The sequence below is a fragment of the Beta vulgaris genome, chromosome 4, assembly GCF_026745355.1.
Source record: "Beta vulgaris subsp. vulgaris cultivar EL10 chromosome 4, EL10.2, whole genome shotgun sequence".
Lineage (NCBI taxonomy): Eukaryota > Viridiplantae > Streptophyta > Magnoliopsida > Caryophyllales > Amaranthaceae > Beta > Beta vulgaris.
In genome coordinates this window covers 33,078,118-33,104,834 of record NC_079205.1, presented here as the reverse complement: position 1 = coordinate 33,104,834, position 26,717 = coordinate 33,078,118, and the positions used below count along the sequence as shown (strand labels likewise).

At 37.1% G+C, this 26,717-nt stretch overlaps 1 protein-coding gene across 3 annotated transcripts; it reads right to left on the bottom strand.

Moving 5' to 3' along the window:
* Positions 1 to 1,169: 1,169 nt before the first annotated feature.
* Positions 1,170 to 25,450, bottom strand: LOC104907193 (hypothetical protein). Of its 3 annotated transcripts, XR_007273379.2 has the most exons (9): positions 25,128 to 25,446; positions 19,152 to 19,225; positions 14,263 to 14,304; positions 12,289 to 12,330; positions 11,910 to 11,993; positions 4,668 to 4,755; positions 4,268 to 4,365; positions 4,005 to 4,136; positions 1,170 to 2,987 (listed from the first exon to the last, which is right to left on the bottom strand). XR_007273379.2 is itself a non-coding variant. In XM_010696086.4 (8 exons), exons 1-8 carry the CDS (start codon positions 25,306 to 25,308, stop codon positions 4,110 to 4,112), a joined length of 636 nt encoding a protein of 211 aa, XP_010694388.1. In that variant the 5' UTR covers positions 25,309 to 25,446; the 3' UTR covers positions 3,811 to 4,109. The 3 variants fall into 3 exon arrangements, 2 of the variants coding, with proteins under 2 accessions (XP_010694388.1, XP_057250248.1); XM_010696086.4 differs by lacking the exon at positions 1,170 to 2,987 and having other exon boundaries at positions 3,811 to 4,136; XM_057394265.1 differs by lacking the exons at positions 1,170 to 2,987; positions 11,910 to 11,993 and having other exon boundaries at positions 3,811 to 4,136; positions 25,128 to 25,450.
* Between the last annotated feature and the right edge of the window lie 1,267 nt (positions 25,451 to 26,717).

Here is a 26,717-nt window from a genome sequence, read left to right as displayed (position 1 = left end):
GTGGTACTTTATAAGAAAAAATTTGCAAGCAGAGACAATAATTAGTAGATGGTGGTATGAGGTGTAGGATGAGTATCCTACACCAGCTCCAAAACGCAAGGCAAGAAGAATGAAACGCACCATTCAACGTGCAAAAAGTAATTGATTTGATAGCCAATGTACATTTTCATTATATCCAGTGTACATGTCGAAAATTCAAAAAGTAACTGATTTAACAGTTACTGTTCACCACTTCTCTCTTTTCCACACTCAACCTCCTTGTACATTCTTGGCTTCGTGGTTGTTCATTAACAAAATCAAAATGTACAATGATAGCCCACCAGCTGAAAGTAACCCAATTCCTGAAGCTGATGTCAAGTGAGTAATTTACAATCTTTGTACACTGGTGTGTTGATGTTTGTTCACTAATGAAATTCAATATGTACGATTACAGTCCCATACCGAAATTCAATAAATCACAATGTACATTGATGGTCATTACTATTATACACCAAACCATATGCATTTGTATAATAAAAATTGTTTTAGCAAATAATGAGAGAGAAAGATAGTGAATGAGTGAGTGATGAGAGAGAAAGAGCTGGCCCACTTTAAAAAATACTGCCAAAAGCCAGCCAAATGGTAGCATCCTACACCTCGGTGTAGGATCTAATTTATTATAAAAATTCAAAAAGGATTACAACCTAGATTACAAAAAGGAGAAAAAGATACCTATATGCTATGTCATATAAAAAGTAAAAAGAAACGAATAAATAAATATACAATCCAAGCATGATTTATGTGAAAAAAATCAATAAATAAATATATACTCCAAGTATGATTTATGTAAAAACAAACATATTGGTCAATTAACCTAATATCATCACAAAGACGTGAGCTTATTTCTAAAGTTGGAAAACATATTAGCCTTGTAGAAACATGCAAAATACAAAATACTATTCATAGTTTTGTCATTAAAAACAATCTTATCACATTCTCAATGTAAAGGTTCTAGTCTACTCATATCCTCTAAAATGGACAACATATCTACATAAATTTTGACAACATTTCTCCTAAAAACGGACCCCAAAATATATATAGTAGCACTTGTCTATTTCTAGACAAAACACAAACAATACTCCAGCATTTAAAACATCACCAAAATCATCAATATCACCACACAACATTAATACCAAAACAATCACCAATAACTTCCAATACACCATTTGCAAGATTGTCAAAATTTCCATTGAATTCATCCCAATCTATGATTATAAGAAAACAAGTTCATATACATACACAAACAAGGATCCCTTGACTTACACATTGTCCAATTCACCTTAGGAAACCTATATGGAATCTTTGATCGAACTTCCACTAAGCGTGACGATATATCTTCAAATCAAGCAATTAAGTTGGATATTTCATCAACTCCATCTTGCTGGGGGCTTCATCAGTAATCCACAGTCTAGGCCTATTGTGATAAGGATTTCATTACGAGTCCATACATGGAATCTTGAGTTTAAACTCGCATTGATACAAGATCAAACTTCTTTATGGGTTCACTTAGGCCCTTGGCATACAAAAATTGAAGCATTTACAACTCAAGCATTATGAAGACTCGTTTTACAACATATTTTGAATCCAACATAATCTATTAACTAAATGGATCATCCTTGGGGATTCCTATTCCTCCTCTTTCATAGGCTTTATGTGTATTTTGATAAGGAATTCATCAAGAGTCCATACAAAAGATTGTGGGCTCCAGACCCATACGAGAAAATAACATGACATCCTAAATATTTTATGGGCACACTTTGGCCCATAACAAACTAAAATCGAAGATTCGTTCTATGACACATTTTGAATCAAATATAACCTACATGGACCATCCTTGGGGGTTCTCATTTCTTCTCTTTTGAAAACTATTTACTGAAAGAAAAATTGAGCTTCTAAAAGAACGATAAAGCATACATCCTATCAATGCATTAGCATCATATCCTATCATCTGCATTAACAATATATCTTTACATTAGTGTCATATCTTTGCATTTGCACTACATATCTGCATTACCCAAACAATGTGTCCAGCATTGCATCCTTTGTCCTTAAAGAATAATTCCAGCACATGGAGTCGCATACATATGCACACACACATATGACCACCGATAGAAAATAGAAAAACCTTGATCACCGATGTCGAAAGCAAGGCAATTGACCACCAGATGGTGGCGACACCAACGGGAAAGCGATGACGAAAGGTCGGACTAGTAGTGATGGGAAGGCAGCGAAAACACATATCTGACATAGAGAAGGGAGGCGATAGCGGCGCAAAGGGAAGAGGCAGTGGAGAGACCAAAATTTAGGTGGTGGAAAGGCTGGATTCTAGGAGGCTTGAGAATTCTAAACAGACTGAAAATCTCGTCTCTCTAAAATTTTAGGGGGCTAATGAAAGTGGCTTTACATGTGCTTACATTAGAGGGTTTTTTTTTTGACGAGAAAAGAACTCTTAATCATTCATTAAAGCCACATCCGAGAATACAAAAGAGATGGCCTCAGGTGGCACTTCTTCAATCCAAACACGCATACAACCATACTCCTTACTACTCTGAGCTAGAGTGTGTGCAACTCTATTTCCCTCTCTTCGCACATGATTGAAGGAGATGCTGGAATAAAAGCTACCTAGCCACAAGATGTCATCTACGATATTTCCGAAGCTTGTGTCATCTCGGGTCTTATGTTTCAGTTGGGAAATCAGCTTGAGGCAGTCACTTTCCAAAACAACATTTCAGAGGCCCGACTCCATATCAATCTTCAAAGCGTGTCAAGCTGCACACGCTTCAGTTTCATCCACCTCCATTAGCATACACATTGCCCCCATAATCTCTCCAGCAGTGTCCCGCATGACGCCTCCTAGCCCCACAGTTCTATCTTTGAAAATGCTGCATCCGAATTGATTTTGTAGACCCCTTGTTTTTTCCCCTTTATTTACATGCGAGACTCACAAACTTTTACAAAATTGCAATTAGTATCCTAAAATATTCAAACTTATTCATGCAATTCTCTATTTTCCTTTAATATATGCAATTACTATTTTCTTTTAGGATTTTTTTACGTTATACTCTTGTGTTTTTACATTTTCTATGTTGTACCTCAACTTTTTCAAAATTGTATACGGTTTCCTTAAACTTACATTTATTACTAGACAAATCCCCTATCGGTTATCGCTATTTATACGTTGCTAATTTTGTTTACTTTTTTAATCTAGTGAAACTATTTTAACTTAATAGCTTAACCCTTGCAGGTACAAATTAAATTAGTTCCACCAGATTATAAAATATATACGAAATTAATAACCTATGACTAGCGTTAGGGGTATTATGCATTAAAAAAAGGTAAGTTTGAGGCTACCGTGTAAAATATGAAAACCATCCCTTCAAAAAAAAAAAACATAGAAGAATCTTTTCTTTTATATAAACTGATTTTACTAATCAAAACAATTATTTCTATTTTCTGCTCGACATGTTATACTCTTCCTCAATAGCCATAATTGCCTTCATGTGCAAATTATCATTTAAGACAGCGGTGTACGAGAATGTTGGTCAGCCTCCGGGACCAAAGTGCTGAGTGCATAATATAGAATGTAAAAGATCCTTTTCTATATCTCTATTATATGAGTGGAAGGGGAGCCATGGTATCCCCTATTAAATGACTATATTACCCTTACTTTTTTAATAACAACAATTTTTATTTAAAATTTTTAAATAATAATGAGTAATCAATCAATCAAATTATTTGTATTTTTAAAAAAAGTTTTATAACAAACAAAGATAACAAATTCATTTTAGAATATCAAAATCTTCCATCAAAAGGAAAAATTGTTAAAGTAAAACAAAATCAACAATATACTTCCACACATTATAGTCATGTAAGGAAATGATCATCTTAATGGGTTTATACATTTTCAAGTTGTGTAAGTCCATTATATATAAGATAATAAGGTCAAGTCAAGAACTTATCTTAACTTATTTTTGCCGATGGCTTATAAACTAGCCAAGATGGCTTCTTGCACCCACCAAGAGAGAGGACGAGAAAATAAGAATATGTCGCCGATCAACGAACCATATTGCCTACTTAGGATCCGATTGTTTTGCAGACTGCAAAAGCATAACATATACGCACACATGCACAAACACACAGAAAACCACAATGAGAAATGCAACAAAAAAAAAAAAAAACGGAAGAGGAAAATATGTTTCGAAAGAGTCCTACACATAGTAAGGCTTACCAGCATCTCATGATCTCCCATAATTTCTTCTGTCAGCTCCAATAATGATTTATCAGAGCTGTTGGGAACATGGGCCGCGAATACAGCAGGCTCTAGACCTGCAAGGTAATGCAACTTCTTATTATTTGCTCTCATGACAAGACCAGATATTGTAGGGCAAGTACACAACTAGGAAGAGTCCTTTTACATGTACGAACTAAATCATATGTTTTACATTAGCTTCTCAGTCACTCTCTATGCGAAACCAGTTTCAAGTTATTGCAGATATTGGTCCATGCTATAATCTTTAAGATTGAAAACCTTTTCTCGCTACATCTTTGAACTGAAAGAAGACTGATTACATGAACTGCACATCTTGCTGCAGACTAGATAATCTGTTAAAGCTTTGCGTGTACAATACCAGTTTCTTCGAAGGAATCTATGAACATCATCATCTCTTCCCCACTAAGCCCAGAAAGAAAGCATATCCGAGGTACTGATTTTGCAATCTGTAGAAAAATAACCTTCATAAGTACTGGTTTTGCAATTGTTGAGAAGTAAAGTTCATGATCCATTGATGCAACAGAAAGTTTATTTGAGGGCAGAGGGGAGAATAGGATATGCCAATGAAATGACTGAGGGCCCGATGTGACTGAGGGCCCGATGTTAAAGCTATTCTTCCTGCACAAACGAAATTATGTTCTTACTCTAGAAGTTGCATTGGCATGGAAGATTGATCCATTGAACTAGTAATGCCTTGCATTTGTTATAACATTGTCACTTGAATCTTGTTTCAAGATGATTGTCAAACAATAAAATTTATCTCCTTATACAAACAAAAAATGTTCCAACCGCTTATTTGTTGCATAAGTGATGGTTGAGCTTTGATGGGTGATCTTCATATATTAGTTACAATAGTGATGTCTGATGAATGAGCTTTTGTGCTCATTCAAGGCCCGTCTTTTAGGCTCCTTTTAAGCTTAGGTCGAGTCATTTTCGTTAGTTTTAGTTCTTTTTTCCGTAATTTTGTAACCTTAGTCTTTTTGGTGTCCTAGAGTAGTTTGTCGTTGTGTTTTGGTGTTGTTTGTGTTGCTTCGCAGGTTCCCGAGGTGGCTCATGGCTTTGGTTGGGGTGCTCTCACCATGCTGGAGCTGATTTTGTTGCTTCAAGCACGGAGCTATCGCTCCTCATTGGAGCTCCAGCTCAACTTGGGCAGAAACTTTGGATGGGATGCAGGTCATCAGGGGAAGAATGTAATATTTAATATTTTATTTTGAGTGTCGTTTAAAAGCAAAAGGGGGGAGAATGTAAAGGGGGGCTGATTCTACTTCTCTAGTTTTTGGTTTTCATCTTTAAAAACGAGGGAGAAACAAGAGAGAGAAGGGGTGACAACTTCAACTTTCATGTTGGTAATTTGTGTTTCTATGTATGCTATGTTGTTTATCATGAGTAGTGAGTAGTCCCATTTTAGGGCTTGGGGATAAAAACCTCTCTTTGTAACTATGAATAGTTGATTGGAACATGTTAATGGGATTGTGAATGTTAAAATTGAGTTTTAGTGTAATTTGATTGTGGGTCTCTTTGCTTGATCACCATTGAAACTCTTCTAAGCTATCCTAATTGTAATAGAGAGGTGAATTTCGGATGTGTAGCTCACTAGACTCATTTGTCTTGAATTCACTAAGAGATTAGGTCTTTGAGTCAAGATTTTGTGAACTTGATGTACTTAAGCATGTTGAATTGAGTAATTACCATGAGAGTAGGGGTTGCTTAGTCTACATAGTACTAATTTGCTTGAGAAGGTGACTAGTTATATCAGATAGTTCACTTCATCACATTCATACCTCAATTAACTAGTTCTCCATTGGCTATCTCATATGAGCTTAGATTGGAGCCTCATCTCCAAGACCTATTTTCATCATATTGTATTCTCATTATAACTTAATTGCATGACCTAGTTTAATACAACCCTCAATCCTAGTTGTAACGGAGACTCATCCTCTAATAGTCCGAAATTTGTGTTCACTACCGGTTCTCCCTTGGGTTCGATCCCTTGCTTGCCTTTGCTACTTGGAAGTTGTGATGAAAAAGATTGACAAGATCAACTTGGCATCATCTTCATCATCAAGTCCGGTAAATGTCGTACAACCTTGTGAAACATGTGGAGGTTGTGATCATATGGCGACTAAATGCATGGCCATGGAGAAAGTAGCCGCGGTAGGAGCCCGAAATGACCCCTACGCACCTACTTTTAATCCCGGATGGAAAAATCACCCAAATTTTGGGTGGAAGCAAGGAAACCAACAATCTCACCAACCACAACCCTACTACCAAACACAGCAAACACTCTTCCAAAACCACCACCAATTCACTCAACCACCAAACAACCAATTTCAAGCCACTTCGAGACCACCTCCCGGTTTCAATCAAGGGGGCGGTTCCCAAGCACAAAGACCCCCGTATAATCCTCCCCGTCACAAAAGACTTCACTTGAAGCTGCACTTGAAGCCTTCATGATTAATTTTTTTTGAATATTAAAAAAAAAAAAACCCTTATTCACATTGATATGTAAAAAAAATATATGGAAATAAATTGCGTCCAATAGGATTGGAACCTATACCAAAGGTTTAGAAGACCTATGTCCTATCCATTAGACTATGGACGCTTTTCATTCCGATTTTTTAGCATTTTGTACTTCTTTTTTGTTTCGAAAAAAGAATCCGATTGTATGAAATGTGAGATGAGAGAATTTTTTTGAATTGCGTATTCAACTCAATGATGCAGTAATTAGTACAGAATAGAGCGGGTAGCGGGAATCGAACCCGCATCGTTAGCTTGGAAGGCTAGGGGTTATAGTCAACGTTCATTTTTTCTTTTTTTAACGTCTCTAATTCAAAACCGAACATGAATCCAATGCACAAGTGTCCACCATCCAACAAATGCAAGCTCATAATAAGATGATGGAGACAGAACTTGCCGAATTAGCCCAACAAATTAGACAACAACAATCTCAACAATCACTTCCGAGCCAACCTAGTAGCAACCCCACTAATCATGATAGAGTGAATGCTGTTATCATGAGATCGGGTAAGAGATATGAGGGTCCGCTTATGAAAGAAGTTGAGAAGGGAAAAAGTGAAGTAGTTGTGGAGAAAAAGAGTGAAGAACAGAAAAAGAAACAAGGAGAGAATTAAAAACAAAAGAGTGACAAAAATAAAGAGGAAGAAGAAAAAAAAAAAAACGGGAAAGGAGCACTAACTCGGCAATATCTCATGCCAATTCCTTTTTCGCAAAAATTTGCAGCGAAAAAATTGAATGATAAACTTGCTCAATTTCTTGGACTCATGAAGGGCATCCAAATCAACATTCCATTATTGTAAGCTATAAAGGAGATGCCGGCCTATGCAAAGTTTCTAAAAGATCTCTTGACTCATAGAGATAAAGTTGATGATGCAACGGTTTCTCACCTTCCGCACATTGTTAGTGCGATCATTCAAGAAATTATGCCGGAAAAGTAGTCTGATCTAGGTGCTTTTCTAATTCCTGGTAAAAATGGAAGGTGTTAAAAAAAGAGTGCTTTGGTCGATCTTGGATCCGGAGTGAGTATATTGCCCTTAGCTATAGCTAACAAGCTTAATCATGCTTTGGAGTCATCAAGGAGAACTATTCAATTAGCCGACCGTCCCATTAACACCTTTGATACTAAAGAGGCCGTTCTTGGAGACGGCTAGAATGCTATTTGATTGCGATAACAACACTCTCACCTTGAGAGTTGGAGATGAGAAAATGGTGTTCGGGTTCCCAAGGTCCATGAAAAAGCCAATTATGGAAGAAGTTATGAGAGTTTATGTGCTAGATAAAGAGATCATGAAAATGGAGAGAGCCATAGAGCTTGAAAACCCTCTCCAAAAGACTTTGTGGGGTGAAATAGGTAGTGGTACACTAAAAGAAGAGGAATATGAGAACCTCCTAGATGAGTCCGAGGTCTACCACTCACCACATGGAAGGTTTGAAGTACTTAACATCGATTTGGAGAAAAGTTCTACGTCTCCTCCTAAGGTAGAGTTAAAACCCCTTCCACAAGGTCGGTTACATGTTGGAGGATGTGTATAGATTATAGAAAGTTGAACAAAAGAGAGAAAGGGTGACAACTTGAACTCTTGAGGATCTCAATTACGGATTTTAAGGTTTAAACTCGATAGTTATTTCTTGTAATCAGTAAGTTTGTACTTTTTGTACTTGATTTCAATCCAAGTAGTTGCATGTTTTGAGTTTCTTTAGTTTATCCAATTTCTCTACTCGATTTCTACTTGCATGTTGGTAATTTGTGTTTCTATGTATGCTATGTTGTTTATCATGAGTAGTGAGTAGTCCCATTTTAGGGCTTGGGGATAAAAACCTCTCTTTGTAACTATGAATAGTTGATTGGAGCATGTTAATGGGATTGTGAATGTTAAAATTGAGTTTTAGTGTAATTTGATTGTGGGTCTCTTTGCTTGATCACCATTGAAACTCTTCTAAGCTATCCTAATTGTAATAGAGAGGTGAATTTCGGATGTGTAGCTCACTAGACTCATTTGTCTTGAATTCACTAAGAGATTAGGTCTTTGAGTCAAGATTTTGTGAACTTGATGTACTTAAGCATGTTGAATTGAGTAATTACCATGAGTAGGGGTTGCTTAGTCTACATAGTACTAATTTGCTTGAGAAGGTGACTAGTTATAGCATATAGTTCACTTCATCACATTCATACCTCAATTAACTAGTTCTCCATTGGCTATCTCATATGAGCTTAGATTGGAGCCTCATCCTCGAGACCTATTTTCATCATATTGTATTCTCATTATAATTTAATTGCATGACCTAGTTTAATACAACCCTCAATCCTAGTTGTAACGGAGACTCATCCTCTAATAGTCCGAAATTTGTGTTCACTACCGGTTCTCCCTCGGGTTCGATCCCTTGCTTGCCCTTGCTACTTGTTAGTGGGTTGTGCCTCCGGAAATGAGTCATCAATCTTTGGCTCAACTCCTACTATGCATTCTAACGGAAGCCTAGACAAGTGATCGGCCACAAAGTTCTCCGCACCCTTTTTATCCTTAATGTCGAACTCTTGTAACAATAGGATCCAACGGATGAGCCTTGGCGTAGCTTCATTCTTTGACATTAAATACTTCAATGCTGAGTGGTCGGTGAATATAGTGATTTTCGACCCAACAAGTAAGGACGAAACTTTTGAGTTGCATAAACCGCCAATAGATCTTTCTCGGTTGTGGAGTAGTTCTTTTGTGCATCATCTAAAGTCTTGCTTACGTATTAGATTGCATGAAGCTTGTTCTCCTTCCTTTGGCCTAGAACGGCCCCCACCGCAACATCCGAAGCATCAGACATGAGCTCAAAAGGGAGCTCCTAATTAGGTGGTTGCATTATTAGGGCCGAAACAAGCGCATCTTTCAACCTATCAAAAGCTTGTACACAATCATTAGTAAACACAAAGGGGGCATCTTTTGCTAAAAGTTGAATCAAAGGCTTAGCCATTTGTGAAAAACCTTTAATGAAACGCCAATAAAAACCGACATTGCCAAAAAAACTCCTTAAACCCCTAACATTTGTTGGAGGTGGAAGACGTTTGATTGTCTCAACTTTAGCGGGATGAACCTCAATGCCCCAACTATAGATCACATGACCAAGAACAATTCCCTCTTCTACCATGAAATAACATTTTTCCCAATTCAATACTAAGTTCATCTTTCGACATCTTTGAAACACTTTAGACAAACTATTAATACATATGTCAAAAGAAGAACCACACACCGAGAAATCATCCATAAATAACCTCTATTTCCAACTCAAGCATGTCGGAGAAGATGGATGTCGTACATCTTTGGAACGTTGAAGGAGCATTACACAATCCAAATGGTATGCTTCGATAAGCAAAGGTGCCATAAGGACACGTAAAAGTTGTTTCCTCTTGATTTTGTGGGTGAATCGGGAGTTGTAAAAATCCCGATTACCCATCAAGGAAACAAAAGTGTGTATGAGTCACCAACCTCTTTAACATTTGGTCAATGAAAAGGATTGGGAAATGGTCTTTACGGGTTGACTTGTTTAACTTTCTATAATCTATACACATCCTCCTACCCGTAACCGACCTTGTGGGAGGGGTTTTAACTCTACCTTAGGAGGAAGCGTAGAACTCTCCTCCAAATCGACATTAATACTTCAAACCTTCCATGTGGTGAGTGGTAGACCTCGAACTCATCTAGGAGGTTCTCATATTCCTCTTCTTCTAGTGTACCGCTACCTATCTCACCCCCACAAAGTCTTTTGGAGAGGGTCTTCAAGACCCATGGCTCTCTCCATCTTCCTGATCTCTTTATTTAGCACATAAACTCTCATAACTTCTTCCATAAGTGGCTTTTTCATGGACCTTGGGAACCCGAACACCATTTTCTCATCTCCAACTCTCAAGGTGAGAGTGTTGGTATCACAATCAAAGAACATTCTAGCCGTCTCTAAGAACGGCCTCCCTAGTATCAAAGGTGTGCAAAGATCCTCGTCCATGTCCATCACCACAAAGTTACAAGGAACGGTGAACCTACCAACTTGAACCGGAACATCTATCAATTCTCCAATGGGTCTTCAAATGGTGCGATCAGCCAATAGAATAGTTCTCCTTCATGACTCCAAATCATGATTAAGCTTGCGAGCTATAGTTAAGGGCATTAAACTCACTCCGGCTCCAAGATCGGCCAAAGCACTCTTTTATTCAACACCTTCCATTTTTATTGGAATTAGAAAAGCACCCAGATCGGACTTCTTTTCCGGCATAATTCCTTGAATGACCGCACTAACATTGTGCGCAAGGTGAGAAACCACTGCATCATCCATAGGCGTAGCCATCCTAGCTAAAATAGAGTTTATAAATAAGAGAAAGGGATATAAGTAAAATAAAAATCTTCCTTTTATTAAATCAGCTAGCTAATAGCTATAGAATAAGGGTATAGTAAGTCAGCCATAGGTGTAGCCATCCTAACGCCAACAAAACTTATAAAATGGAAGCGAGGCTCTAATGGACAGTGTCTAGCATCACTGATGCGACTTAAGAGTCGGAGCTTGTGCAGGAGAAGAGAAATTGCATTCTGAAACATAATACTATTCCACAATCACATAATGGATTGGCAATATGTATGGTGAGAATAATCCAAAACACTGATTGTATATTCCAGATTTTTGAGAAGCACTTAAGAAAACTCAAATGGAGTGTGAAGTGTGAACGCTCAGAAGTAAGCCTATAGTTCTTACTTGAGAGTTTCAGAGAAATATTGAGAGACTCAAACTTGGGGGAAGTTCAGGGTTGTGTGGCTCAAGGACAAATAAACATTTAGCATCTACTGTAGTTGAAATTGGTTTCGGCCTTTCTAGTGGAGTTTAGAAAGTCAGTGAAGCCTAAACCTACAAACACAAGTACTTGGCAAATTGGGCATGTTATGCAAAAACAGGAAAAGCTGAATAGTAAAGGAGTCCAGTTCTGCAAGGGTTTCAACAAATTTTAGAAACCAGTTGTCTTATGCTATGTAGATACTAAACAAAAGAGCATGTTTCTAGCAGTAGAATGGAAGATAGGATGAAAAAGAAATAAGTTTTCAAGCTAAAGTCTAACCCTCAACTTCCCCAAGTCCTGCTGTCCACTATTCACCGCATCCCAAAGTGAGCGAGTAATCATGTCTTCGGTGCAGTAGATAACCTGCAAAAGCAGTATTATAAATTTATAATACTTTAATCTACAGAAAAACCCTAAGAAAACCATTACAACGACTTAAGGCCTATGACTTGACTGACAGCTTCTACAAAAACAAGAACTTAGATAGCAGAACAAGTTGCAAGCTGAAGCTACACAGATATTATAAAAAATAAAAATAAAAAAAGAACTTGCTAAAATTGTTATATTTATTCCAAGATTATACCATTTCATCTAAATAAAGTTTTTTTTTTCATGATGGAGGATTAAGAGAGGAAAACAAGCCAGAAGTTTAACTTGCCTGTAAAAACTCCCCATCCAAGTCCTTCAGAAGTTGCTGAATCTGCAGTAAGGCATTCAGGATAATTAGGCGTACATCTCCCTTTAGGCTTCAGTACAGGAAAAACGTGCTTGTAAATGAATTATGAGAACATAATTCATCTTTTGGTATTAGGCAGAAAAATTCTTTTTCTACAGATAATGCATACAACTAGGCATTCCTTTACGCATGCTTTTAAAATTTGCCAATACTGCATTTATGGATATAATATTCCTTTAGAGCTTTCAGGACAATAAGGTGTACCTTATTTTTATAGAGAAAACTGAAGGTTTTTACTATAAGGTAGAACCAAAGTCCAGCATATATCCTGAGGCTACTGATCAGATCAGGTCTAAAAGTTTTTGGTCAATATCTGGCACTTTAGGGCAGAACCAGCGTTCATCGCTTAGAGTCAGAGACATTAATAGTGCCGATATACGTCTGAAATGGGAATGCGGATACCTCTACAAATACTCTGTGGTTGGCAGCAAGACATATCATCTTTGACTGCAGTTTTGCAGCAGTAATTTGGCGAAGAATATGAGCTGGGTCAAAATCTCTGTGTCTGATCTCTATGAGGGAAATGCGGTTAACAGACTTATGCGTGATGCATCACATGAAGGGAAAATCCTGCGGGGAATTTACAGCTAAAGCTACCTTAACAGCTATTCCCTCCGATCTATTATAGTGTAATAGGAGGAAATTTATAGTCTTGTAAAGGTAGTTAGAATTAGTTAAGTACCCTGAAACTAAGGAAAAGTTGTTAAAATTCTGTTAGTTGTAAAATTCTGTGAAGTTTTAGTGGGAAAATCTGTTAGAACCTTAGCTTAGCTAGTTTCTCTTAATTCTTCTATAAATAGAGAGATAGCTCCTGAGTTGTATTTTCATTCGTGAATATGATACATTTCTTTCTCAATTCCACAGTTTGCTTAAGAGATTAGTTTGAGGTTGCCTCTACTACTATCTCTCATTTCTGGAGGTTGCCTCCATTTTTAACTTTCAATCATCAATAACAGAAGCTAACTTAGGCTTACTGTTACATATAGTTGCCAATCTTTCCTTTTATGCATGTCCTAGAATATATCTCAAGTTTCTATAACAATAGACTAGTGCTTCAAATTTGTCATACTTATAAGAGGACATTGTTAAAGGTAAAAGAAATGTGAGATAATAGTAAATGATGTTCCCTGCTTTTAACTCAATTTACTTTCATAACCTGAACAACTATTAGGGGATAGAGAGAGTATTGTTCAAGCTGGGAGCCACTATACTCACTCCTTAGACATATACTAATAGCATAATTCAGAAATTGATTTTAACCACTTTATAAAGTCAACTTTTTTCTAAACCCCCACCTTTAAACACCTTTTTTAAAATAACCACCTGATATGACTCTTTTCGTTTTAGAGTACCACCAATTGACGGATTTTGCGTGAAAAAGATGAAATATTCCCGTGTGAAAATTACGATTTGTTTAATGGAATTTGTCAAATGGTGGCAATTTAAATTAAAAACAATCATCTGGGGTCGTTATTTAAAATAAAGTGTTTATACGGTGGTTATTTAGAAAATAGTCGACTTTATGAGGTGATTAAAGTCAAAAAATTCCTTGAGAATTTTAAGTAGTCAATAATTAAAATGATTTTAGACTTAAATGTCTTCCAGGAGCCAAGGACAGATTCTACCTTTTATTGCTAGTACTGTACTAGTGGGTACTGCAGTGATATATTCTGAGGCCTGAGGGATTATGGGAGCTTTAGCAATAATGGTATGGTATTGTCAACCTCCCTGAAAACTGCTAGAGAGTTCTGACTTTATCTTGGAGTACCCAATTTATATGGAACTATGTAAGTCATAAACTCATATATTTCTTGCTTCACTTGCCACCCAGAAGAAATAAAGAAGCAGACGTTACAGTAAAGCTCACTGTAATCATAGAATAGTTAAGGGGATTACCTTATCTGCCTCTTCCACTTGAAACCCCAGAAGCAGTATGGCCTGTAAATAGAGAAAGTAAGTGCTACTGAAGAATAGACAGACACGTTTGCAACCGAACCTTTTTGTAAGAAGAGGTGGCCAGGCAGGTTCAACAATGAAACAGAAACCAAAACACAACTACTTTAAAGTCAAAACAGATTGGCTTTAGTTCTTAAGATTATCAAGCATTGACAGCAAATGCATGTATAAACGAGAAACATTGGAGCACATAGATTTTCTTTGGTTCATAATAGCCCATATTCTAGTGATCTTCCATTCAGCAAATTTGTACTTCATGGAAAAGGTGGGAACAAATCACTTATGTAGCAAGTAAACACAGTTTATTGAAGATAAATGAGCTAAGCTTAGTCACGTGTTCAGTTTGTTGATTGTACAGTGCCTTGCTGGCATCCTATCTCCTAGTTTGTATATATATATATAGCTCTCTCTCTCTCCTATTGTAGTTAATACAATTCATTCTATTACATTCTTATAATGATAGAAGTTTTCTCTCAGATTATAAACTTCATTTGCTCTCAATAAGATACTTTGTTCTTCTCTTTTGTCATTGACAATTGTTCATATATTTGATCACATTTGATCAATTAACATGGTATCAGACTTAATTGTGCGATTATGTGCGTAAAATTCCGCGAAATTTTTTTCTGGTAATATCTTCTAATTTCTTCTAATTCATTGCAATTTCTTAAAGTTGAAATTGAGTTATTCTCTGAGTTTTCTGAATTCATTATTGAATTCTTGTTTAACTTCATCTGGCAGTTAATTTTCTTGAAGAATTTGCTGAAATTCTTGTTCTGCTTCATCTGGAAGTAAGATCAATTGAGATTTTATTCGGAAATTGATCGAGTTTTCTTGAGGTTTCATCTGAAATCTATTATTGATTGAATTTGTATGTCTTGAGTCTAAATTTCAAAATGACTACTCCTGCTGTCGATCCTACTGCTGTTTTTGGTAGTTTATACTACATTCATCTGCTGATAATAGCAACACAAAACTTGTTTATGAATTGTTTGATGGAAACGGCTACAATGACTGGAAAAGATTGATTATGCTAGCTTTATCTTCACGAAATAAGATAGGTTTTATTGATGGATCGTTGAAATGTCCTGAAAGTACTGCTGAGACATACAAAGCCTGGCTGAGATGTAATGATTTACTGTTAGGCTGGTTGTTGTTTTCTCTTGACAAGAATATTGCAAAGAGTGTGTGGTTTTGTAAAATTGCAAAAGATCTTTGGAAAGATCTTGAAGAGAGGTATGGTCATACTTCTGCTTCGCAACAGTTCTCTTTGGAGGAGTCCTTATATGAGTTGCGTCAAGAGAAGAATAAACCTCTCTCTGTGTTTTTCACCAAGATCAAAGTTATATGGGATGAAATGGGATAGCATTGATTCTATACTTGTTTGTAGTTGCACAAACTGTTCTTGTGATATAACTCAAAAGTTATTGAAGTCCCAGCAAAGCAAAAGATTGATGAAGTTTCTGATGAAATTGAATGATGATTTTTGTATGGTGAGAACTAATGTTCTTATGATGGAGCCTTTGCCTACTATCACTACAACATACATAATTTGTATGCAAGAAGAAAAACAGAAGGAAAACACCAGTTCTATGTCACAAGAGTCTCTTGCTCTTGCTTTTGATAGAGAAAGGTTCCAAAGTAGGTTCAAGTCATCTAGCTCTTCTAGTTCTCAGTCTTACAAAGCTCCACCTGGTGCTTATTCTGGAAGTAATAAGAAGTCATTCTTTGGAAACAAGAAGTCTACTACATGGTTTTGTGAATATTGCAACACTTCTAGTCATGGAGTAGACAGATGTTATAAATTGCACGGTTTTCCATCCACATGGAATAAAGAGAAAAACGCTACAAATATGATTCAAACTTGTGATGATGATGATGATTTTTCTCCTGACTATACTGATAAATACAAGTCTGTCAATGATGACAATAACTCTCTTACGGCTGATCAATACAAGCAATTGATGCATCTTTTAAGCAAACACAACACTGCATCATCATTTAGTATAGAACAATCAGACAATGTTCCAAAGCATGCTGCTAAAAATTAGCACGTAAACTATGTCTTTTCTCCAGTTTTAATACACACTGGATACTTGATAGTGGTGCTACGGATCATATATGCCATGATCTGTCTTATTTTATATCCTATGCACCTTTTGATGATGTTGCTGCCACCATTACCATTCCAGATGGGAGCAAAGTTCCTATTGCTCATATAGGAAATGTTCCATTGAATGAACATATCATTTTGAAAGATGTTCTCCATGTTTTAATCTGGTATCTCTTCACAAACTATGCTTAGATATGAATTGTGAAGTAAAAATCAGTGTTGATTCTTGTTTGATTCAGGGGCCTACCCATCCACATGTTCTTGGTAGACTGAAGCAAGGACTTTACAAATGCATCTGCTGTCACCTCTCATGCTGCTAATGATACTACCTATGTTGCTAATGCTAGTTTGATTTCTTCATGTAATAATCTAGCCAAGTTATGACACTTGAGGCTAGGACACATACCCTTCAAACAACTTCGTTTGATAAAACCTGAACTTGATCTTAGTCACATTTCTTAGTGTATATGTCAACTTTGTCCAGTAGCCAAACAAACTAGGTTGCCATTTCCACATACTTCAATAAAAAGTCTTAAACCTTTTGATTTGATTCATGTAGACACATGGGGTCCTTACAAAACTCCCACTCACTCTGGTTGTAAGATGTTCCTTACTATTATCGATGACTTTACAAGATGTACTTGGATTCATTTTCTTAAGTACAAATCTGATGCAGTAAAAGTGTTACAAGATTTTGTTACTTATGCTGCTACTCAATTCAATACTCATGTTCTTGCTATCAGATCTCATAATGCAAAAGAACTCACTTAAGGAGCTATATTGGATTTCTATTCTTCCAAAGGAATTGTTTGTCACAAGAGTTGTGCTGACACTCCACAACAAAATGGTGTTGTATAGAGAAAGCATAGACATGTTCTTGAAATTGCTAGATCCTTGTTCTTTCAAGCTAAACTTCCTCCTTCTTATTGGGGAGAATCGGTCTTGGTTACAGTCCTTTATCTAAATTGTTTGGCTTTCCACCTGATCTAGAGCACTTAAGAGCATTTGGCTGCTTATGCTATGCTTCTACACTTAAACAAATCCGTTCTAAATTTGATCCTAGAGCACAACCTTGTGTTTTTCTAGGTTATCCACCACATCAAAAAGCCTACAAACATTAAAATCTTCATACCATGAAAATAAAAAATCAGTAGAGATGTTGTATTTCATGAGAAGCATTTCCCATTTCATCTCTCTAATCCATCTTCATCTTCTCCCATTCCATTCTTCATTCCTGCCTATTGAAGATGGATTAGAGAAAGGAGTAGTATTTTGCAATGACTGCAATAGCAGTCCATTAATGATGTGAGCAGCAGCCAAGACTGATTCTCCCCAATAAGAAGGAGGAAGTTTAGCTTGAAAGAACAAGGATCTAGCAATTTCAAGAAGATTTTTGTGCCGACACTCCACAACATAGTGATTGGGGGTCCTGTCCCAACACTTGAAGGTCTATTTCAGAATATGTCCTTCTCCTTGGTTCTTCACCTATTAGCTGGAAGGTAAAAAACAAACCACAGTATCAAAATCATCTTCAGAAGCTGAATATAGGGCTATGTCTAATGCTGCCTCAGAAATTCAATTGCTTGTTTGGCTCCTTGAAGAAATTGGTGTCACTCAACTTATTACCTGTTACACTCTATTGTGATAATCAGAGTGTTTTGCATATAGCACATAATCCGGTCTTTCATGAAAGGACCCAACATATCGAAATTGATTGTCATTTCACTCGTGACAAAATCATTGAAGGTTTGCTAGATGTTAAATACATGCCTACTGATAAGCAAATAGCTGATGTTTTCACCAAGGTGCTACCTTTTGCACAATTTCAACATCTTCTTTCCAAGCTAGGCATGCTCTCCTCTGATGTTTCTCTCCTCTCTAGCTTGAGGGGGGTATTGAAGATGAATGAGCTAAGCTTAGTCACATGTTCAGTTTGTTGATTGTACAGTGCCTTGCTGGCATCCTATCTCCTAGTTTGTATACATATAGCTCTCTCTCTCCTATTGTAGTTGATACAATTCATTCTATTACATTCTTGTTATGATAGAAGTTTTCTCTCAGACAATAAACTTCATTTCCTCTCAATAAGAACTTTTTTCTTCTCTTTTGTCATTGACAATTGTTCATATAATTGATCACATTTGATCAATTAACACAGTTATCTCTATTATATAAGCCAAGGGAGGAGGTGTGGTGTCCTCTTTTGAAGTGACTAAAATACCCTTAATGATCTAATTAATGGAATGAAAAAAATTACAAAAGCAAATCATTTAAAAATTCTCATCCAACTTGCCATTTAAAACAAGTTTAAAATGGTATATGCATCAAATACTTCAATCAAAAATTAAATGGCCAAAATATTTATACCTTATTAAAAAAGATGGCATACATAACGTGCACATGAAAAGTTTGAACGTTCATACCTTTGATACTCTTTAATTCAGTAAAACCAACTCATTATTTTTGTTCTTTCTGTTCAATATTCATTCACAAAAAATTAATGTTAACAATCACTCACAACCTTTTTATTTTTTTACAGTAGCGAATTAATGTATCTAAATTCATCTAACTGTTGAATTTTTCACACTTAAGTTTAATCATAAATAAAGTACGAATGGAGTATCTAATAAAATAACAAATTTTAAAATTAACGCACGCATCGCGTGCATATGAAGGCTAGTTAGGAATAAAGTCAAGATCATGAGTCATGACTTACCGGGGGGCCATAACTGGGATCTTCAGCTTCCAGAGGAACAAACTTTGAATCTTCAACCAACTCACTCGAAAGTTCTACAAGATCAAACTGAAATGTTCACCTGAAAAGTATCTAACATATTTCTCAACATACATCATCACACTTAATGGAACATAACAAGCATCTGCTCAAGACAGCAGTTATTGTAATTCCTTCTAATCAATGAACAAGGTCATATTTTCAGACATTTTGCACTTTGCGCTTCTAGTATTACAAACCTGTACCTAAAATCTGCAGTTTACTTTGATGGAAAAGTGCCTTACTTGTAGTCTAAGTAGCACCGAGACGTATACGGATATGAATATGGATACGAAAGCAGAGACAGGGATAGAAGAAGTCAAAATCAAAATTTTCAAAAACAGATATGGCAAAAGAAATACAGAAAATTAAAATCCATACATAACTCACTGTTATTATATAAAAGACAACTTAATATCATAACTTCAACAATAACTAGTAAAAGTTGAAAAACACAACATTTAATATCTGCTTTGGGGACATAGTTTCCCCCGTACCCGTCCCATCCCTGACTCGTACTCGTCCTCAGTACGGGAAGGGTGAGAAGGAAGAGTACCCATGCTTCTTAGCTTGTAGTCCTTTACCACTTAGGCTCTGAAGATAGAAAGTATAGAGTAGGGAAGTCTCACTTTTTACGGTTTTACCCTGAATACCATGTCATTCAATGGAGGCATACCAGACAATCCTTGTGGTCCCTGAATTGAGTCCTACAAGAGGCACATAAACTTGCCATGTTTGCATAAAAAAAGACACTGCCTCATAGAGGCTTCCAGTCGTCACTAGTCACTAGGAGAAGGGAATCTGAAGGGCAAAATCAGTAGTCACTGGTGCGTTAGACCCAACTACTTAGTTAATAGTATTGCAATAGAGAGTAGGGTTCTCCTACATACCAAGTGGCCTCTGCAAGTCATTTCACCTATAGTTCTTTCTTCATCAATACTGAGCTTTTTCTCATCATTAAGAGCGATAAGAAAAGAAAACAAGCCAACAAAAAGAAACGATCATTTTTTAACCAGAATTCTACCAGAAACCTCACTCATTCATCACTTACTAGCCCGCGATAGCAAATTCCTCCATAACATAATAGTCATAATCAAGCATGAAGAAAAGCAAGAGGTATGATAAGCTGAAGTACAGGTTAAGCAATAGGACATGAAGCTATGAGAGGAAAAGGAAGTTCCCATTTGGCCAAAAACAAAATGGATATGTTCTTTAATTCCGTCAGCTTCTTTCAAAAATTTAAGATGAATAGATCTACAGAAGATAACAGGTTCTACGTACATCATTCGGACACCTTTATCAGAAAAGCTAGCTTACATCCTCCAAATCCCCACCTTTAATTTAAAGGACAACATACATTAGAAAGTTCCAAGAAAGATACAACAATTTTCTTGCTTTTTGGTTTTCTAGGCTGGCCTTTAACTAAGTAGCTACTATAAGGTGCACAAGGAAGCATGCAAACTTAATTAATGTGGTAAAAATTGAGAGGCCAGAATCCCTAGCATTGGGGTAATCCTCCTTGAATCATTGACATTTGCCACATTAGCTGAATGCTCATGCTCCCAAGTATACCTAATAATCTACTAAGAAAAGTAATAGAGAACCATCATGTGGTTACCATATTAGTGACCACCCTCTCAAATAACTGTGTGGATCCTGTTTTCCTAAAGCCTGTGAAACTATGACTCAGGATATGGAACCACTTGTGTACTATGTTCTTTTCCATAAAATCTCTCCACATTTGTTCATATGGTTCTAGGAAGATAATGTTGAACTCTCATTCAAAATAAAAACATATAAACAAATTTCTAATGATAGTCTACAAAATGTCGAACCACCCTCTTCTAGTTACTAGTTACACTTCTCACTGATCATTTAACTACTAGAAACTGTCAATAGTTATATGACTTATATCACTGTCCCTCGGAAAATGAATCTCGGTCATCCAGCCTATTGTCTACTATTACCGGACCTCATTTCCACATCTTACCAACCACAAGAAAATGCTCCAGCACTATCATCCTTCGCATGTCAATCAGATCTTTCGGAGAATTTTCAAATGATTATGAAGGAAAGGAAAATTCAGTAAACAGCTGCCAAGCATGGATTCGATGTATAAGTTGAAAAGAAATCAAGCGACATGATATAGACCATTATCAGCAAAAATAGTGTAGCTGACTTAACATGAGCTACTGGTTTTTTTACTAATCTCAGCACCTATTATGTTCAATGACATAAGAGGAATAATCTACCCATTGGGTATGTTTTTTCAAAATATCTGAAGTTCAAGAATGCTAGGTAACAGGGAACTTTAGCACTTTGGATCTAATACCCCTCCATCGATCCCACTCTTCCCTTGAATAGATGTCCCAAATTGTTGTTTCACCTATATCCTTTCAGTTTAAAACAAACCTTCTCTCTATCATATCGACCCCTTTTATTTTTCCATCCCTCTACATTCTTTTACTTCTTCTCCCTCTGCTCTCTAGTCTCAACCCACTAAGGTTGTGTTAACTTCACCTTATTTTTATTGATTTGAATTATTTAAAACTAAATATAACTTATTGATTTTTGCTGATGAAAACTAATTGAAACTGATTTTTGCAGATTAAAGTTAGTTGAAGCTGATTGTTTCTGATATTACTGTATTAATCTTATGCAGTTTACTCATTATTCTCATTAGAACTGATTTTTAATGATTGAAACTCATTTTTAGTGCTCAAAACTGAAATTTTCTGATTAAAACTTATTTTTACTTGAAACTTATGTTATTCTTTTTACACTTTGTTTAGAGGAAATAGAGAGAAAAGGGAGCAAAGGGAAAGGGGGTTGGCTGAAGGAAGGGCAGGTTGAGAGGGATCCATTTTTCTTTCTCTTTAATAAACATCATTACTTCAGATATGGAGAGGTCGGGAGGAAACATGGAGCTCTAACTTTCCCCTTCCATTTCTTCCTCCCCCCAATCATCTTTCCCCTCCCTTCCCTTTCCTTTCCTGTTGTATATCGCTATCCAAACAAAGTATGATGTTGGAGTGAAAATTGCTATTCAAATTCCAAACTAGGTATGAAGTTGAAGTGAATGACACAACTCATACTTTTAATACTTCCTCCCTTCGAAAATAAATGAATGACTTTCCATTTTGTTGTTTCGACTAAATTATCTTTCATTTCTACATAAAACTTTTCAAAATAGCCCTATCTTTCTTGTAAAATATAATTCCCCTATTTATTGTTTTACACCATTTCAAGGAAAATTTATTGCTCTTTCATATTATTTTAAAGAAAAAAAAAAAGCTAGTTCCAAGACAAAAGTACCCAACAAATATTTATTTAAATATATGTTTTTGTGAAATCCTATAACTCTTTCCATGTTCCTTAATTCTAGTGAAAAATGAAAAGTGAACACTATATTATGCGACGAATGGAGTATAATTTTGATTGGTGTTTAAATTCTCTATTTCTCGTCCTTCTTTTTATTTTATTTACAGTGTGTTTGGTTCATTTTTAGTAAAGGAAAGAAAGGGAAGAGAAAGGAAGGGAAGAGAAAAGAAAAGAATGGAAGAGAAAGGAAAAAAACCTTAAATTTTCATGTTTGGTATAAATTTTCTCTTTCCTTCCGAATTCCCCCGCTTTTGGGAGGAAAAGAAAGTGAAATTTTATTAAAGAGTATTTCCTTCCAATTCCTCCCATTTCCTTTCACTTAATTTTTTTTTTTAATAAACCAAACATTGGAAAGTAATAAATTTCCTTCCACTTCCTTTCTTTTCCTTCCAAATCCTTTCTACCAAACAAACTGTATCTCTGTCCTCTCATGCATTTTATTTCTTTTAGGAACAGAGAAGAAGAAGTATAACACCTTCGACTTTGAGTACCATAAGCTCGATCTCTATATTAAACTTAACATTTTGGTACCAAGGATGTATTGGCCTAGTAGGGGTGTAAGCGGACTACAAAAAGTCCAGAGTCCAATCCAGTCCAGTCCAAACTTGTCGGACTGGACTGGACTGAAAAATTTTCGGATTGGACTCGGACTCAAATTTTCGAGTCCAAATATTTTTGGACTGGATTTGGACTCATTCCTTTGGAGTCCAATAAGTCCAATCCAGTCCAAAAATATTTTTATATATAATATATATTTAATACATATATAATGTATATATTAAAAAAAATTGATGCTATTTTTAAAATTTTGGAGTTTTCAACCTTCCCTCTCTAAATATTTCAACTAGTGATGGCCACTGGTGCGGGCTGGGCGGGCCGGACCGTGGGCCGGAGTGGGCTGGGCTGAGATTTCACAGCCCAGGACCGGACCGTGAAATTCATGGGTTGGGTGGGCTGGTCCCGCGGGCTGAAAAGTCTTGGCCCACACCGGTCTGTTACCGGTTTTCACGGTTCGAGAAGCGGTTATGGCGGTTTGTGGGCCTGGTGGGCTAGACCGAGCTGACGGGCCGGCATGAGATATTTTTTTTCAAAATTATTTAATCATTGAAATTATTCATTATTGTTATACAAAATCTTTAAAATGAATAAAAATATATACAATTATTAAAATTAATGAATAATTTCATTATTTTAAATTTGACTGAATTATAATATATGCAATTTGATTAAAATATATACAATTTGATTAAAATATACACAATTTGGTTCAATAATAACTTGGACTTGGCTGGTCTGGTTCATGGGTTGGGCTGGACCGATTTCGTGGTCCGGGCTGGGCGGTTTTAGCAGCGGGCTTTAGTGGGCTAGGCTCAAGAAATCTGGCCCACGGCCCACCCACCAATTTCACGGTTCGAGCTGGGCTGGACCGGGCTTTTTACGAGCCCGACCCACACAACCCACGAGGTGGGCTGGGTTGGATGGGCTGGATTGGCCCGCACTGTTAGCCATCTCTAATTTCAACTGGCGCCAGACAATTTTACTTGGTGCAAGACTATTGCACTTAGCTCCATTTGTTAAATAAGTAAATTATACTAGCAGTACTACAGTAGTAGGCTAGTAGCCGATTAATTCTATCTCACTTCATTCCTCAGTCCTTACTACTCACTTCCTCTTACTCTTCATTTCTCATTTTCTTTCTACCTCGCTGTCTCGACTCTCGCATTCTCTATTTCTCCCTCAGATTAATTCTCAGTCTCTTTGCTTCCTCTCAACTTAGATCAAGGCAAGCATCTAATTCAACTTTTTATTCATAGTATTTTACTTTAATTTAAGCTTTCAATCTAATTTGTGGATATTGATAATTGAATCAAATGTCAAATGCTCAAGCATCTCAAAAACGTTGTGAATCATTGAATCTAAATCGGGAAAAAAGATATAATAATCGAATTGGACTGGACTGGATTCGGACTCAAGAAAAAATTATCGGACTAGATTGGACTGGACTCAAAAAATATTTGGATTGGACTTGGACTCAATTTCTCGAGTCCAAAAAACTTTGGACTGGATTTGGATTTGGCAAAGTCCAATCCAGTCCAATCCACTTACACCCCTATGGCCTAGTGGCTAAGATTGAGGGTTGTAGTCAGATGTTCGAATCCCCTTGCCTTCTTTGTACTTTGAGGAATTAAAAAAAATAATAATAAGATTTTGGCACAAACGGAGTGACTTAATACACCACTCACTAAACCAATCTTATCTTCTTATATTATATTGCTCAATGCCTCAATCAACGTCCTGATGAAACTAATTCTTCGATAAAGCACTCTAGGCGGCAGGATTGGGGATTGGTGATTGGTGAATGATGACGAAGTAGTACTAAAACTCAGACGGATTTGTTCTTCTTCAATTCGTTTTTACAATGTTTATTTATCCTCCCAATATCATAGAAAACAGAAAGATTGGTTTCAAAAAAGTAACAGACAATTATATAATTAAGGCCTGAATGATAAATCCCAAAAGGTTAAAAGAAGAGTGTACCTTCAGAGGAAGCTCTCAAAAGATGATGAACTTTGTACATCCCAGGACCAGAAGAAGAAGAATAAAAACAAGATGAGGAAAAAGTTGAAATTCGAGGAAATGCGTGAAAATTAGGAAGATAGCAAACTAGAGATGATGCAAACCCGTTCATGGAAACTCCATTTAGAGTAGCAGAAGCCATATTATCCCAGGAACTTACTCCTTCCCTCTGTCACACAAACTACTATCTATGCTGCTGTTTGGTTAGGGAGCTTGGAAATACATGCTCCTAGGAAATACAATATGAGTACTTGCTGTATTGTTTGGAATTTTCAATGTTATTTCTTTATGATTCTTTAACTTTTCAGTTGTACCATAAGTTTTCAAAATTTCACCCGATATACTCTTACTTTTTTTTTGGATTTTTTTCAGCAAATTCCTCTGATAAATTAAAAAATTCACCAAATACCCTCAATATTTCAAAAATACACCATATGTCCTTGAGTTTTCAAAAACTTTCACCAAATGTCCTTTTTCTAACTTCTGTTAATTCCCTGTTACCTTTATTTACCATTTTGCCATCACCAAATGCCCTTTATTTACCTATTCCTAAAATCTAAACCTTAATCCTAAACAATAAACCTAACCCTAATCCACCCTTAACCCTAACCCTAACCCTCTGCCAACCCCACCCCCTCCCCCTCCACCTCAGCCCCACCCGACCGCCTCCACCCCAGCCGCGGCCCCCTCCACCACCCCTCTTCCTCCACCGCAGATTTCCCCAACCCCTCCCCCATCCACTGTCGGTTCCCCCAGTCCCCACCCCCTCCCCTCCTCTGTTTTAGTCTGCCCAAATCGAGCCGCTACCACCCAATCCCCACCCCCTCCCCTCCTCTGTTTTCGTCTGCCAAAATCGAACCATCGCCACCCCCTCCCCTCCTCTCCTCTGTTTTCGTCTGCCAAAACTCGAACCACCGCCACCCCCTCCCCTCCTCTGTGTTTTCGTCTGCCAAAACTCGAACCACCGCCTGCCACCCCCTCCCCTCCTCTGTGTTTTTGTTTGCCAAAACTCGAACCAGCGCCACCCAACCTCCGACCACCTTGCACTCCCCAAACGTACTCCCTTCTCTGTCTTCGTCCCGGAAATTCAAGGGGGGGAATTATTCGAATTTCTGGGCTACGAGGGAGGGGAGGGGTGGTGATTTTCGCAGATTTTCGCGGGGCTGCAGGAGGGAAGGGGAGGGGGTGCGGCGATGGAGGGGGAGGGGGGATGCGACGGCGGAGGGGAGGGCGTGGAGGTGGGCCTACGGGTGGAAGGGATGGGGATGGGTGGTCGACTAGGTGGGGTTAGGGTTTGGGGGAGAGGAGGGTGGGTCAGGGTTTGGGGTAAGGTTTGAATTAGGGATTAGGGGTTAATGATGGCAAAATGGTAAATAAAGCTAACGGGGAGTTAAAGGAAGTTAGAAAAAGGGTATTTGGTGAACGTTTTTGAAAACTCAAGGGTATATGGTGCATTTTTGAAACATTGAGGGTATTTGGTGAATGTTCTAATTTTGTCGAGGGTATTTGGTGAAAAAATCCTTTAATCAATACACAATACCCTTACAATTA

Coding starts and splice junctions, on each gene's coding strand:
- LOC104907193 (XM_010696086.4), bottom strand. CDS start 25,308: ATGGCTTCTGCTACTCTAAATGGAGTTTCCATGAACGGGTTTGCATCA. Junction 19,226..25,127: donor TTTGAGAGCTTCCTCTGAAG/GTACACTCTTCT, acceptor TTGATCTTGTAG/AACTTTCGAGTGAGTTGGTT. Junction 11,994..12,288: donor TGGATGGGGAGTTTTTACAG/GCAAGTTAAACT, acceptor CTGCTTTTGCAG/GTTATCTACTGCACCGAAGA.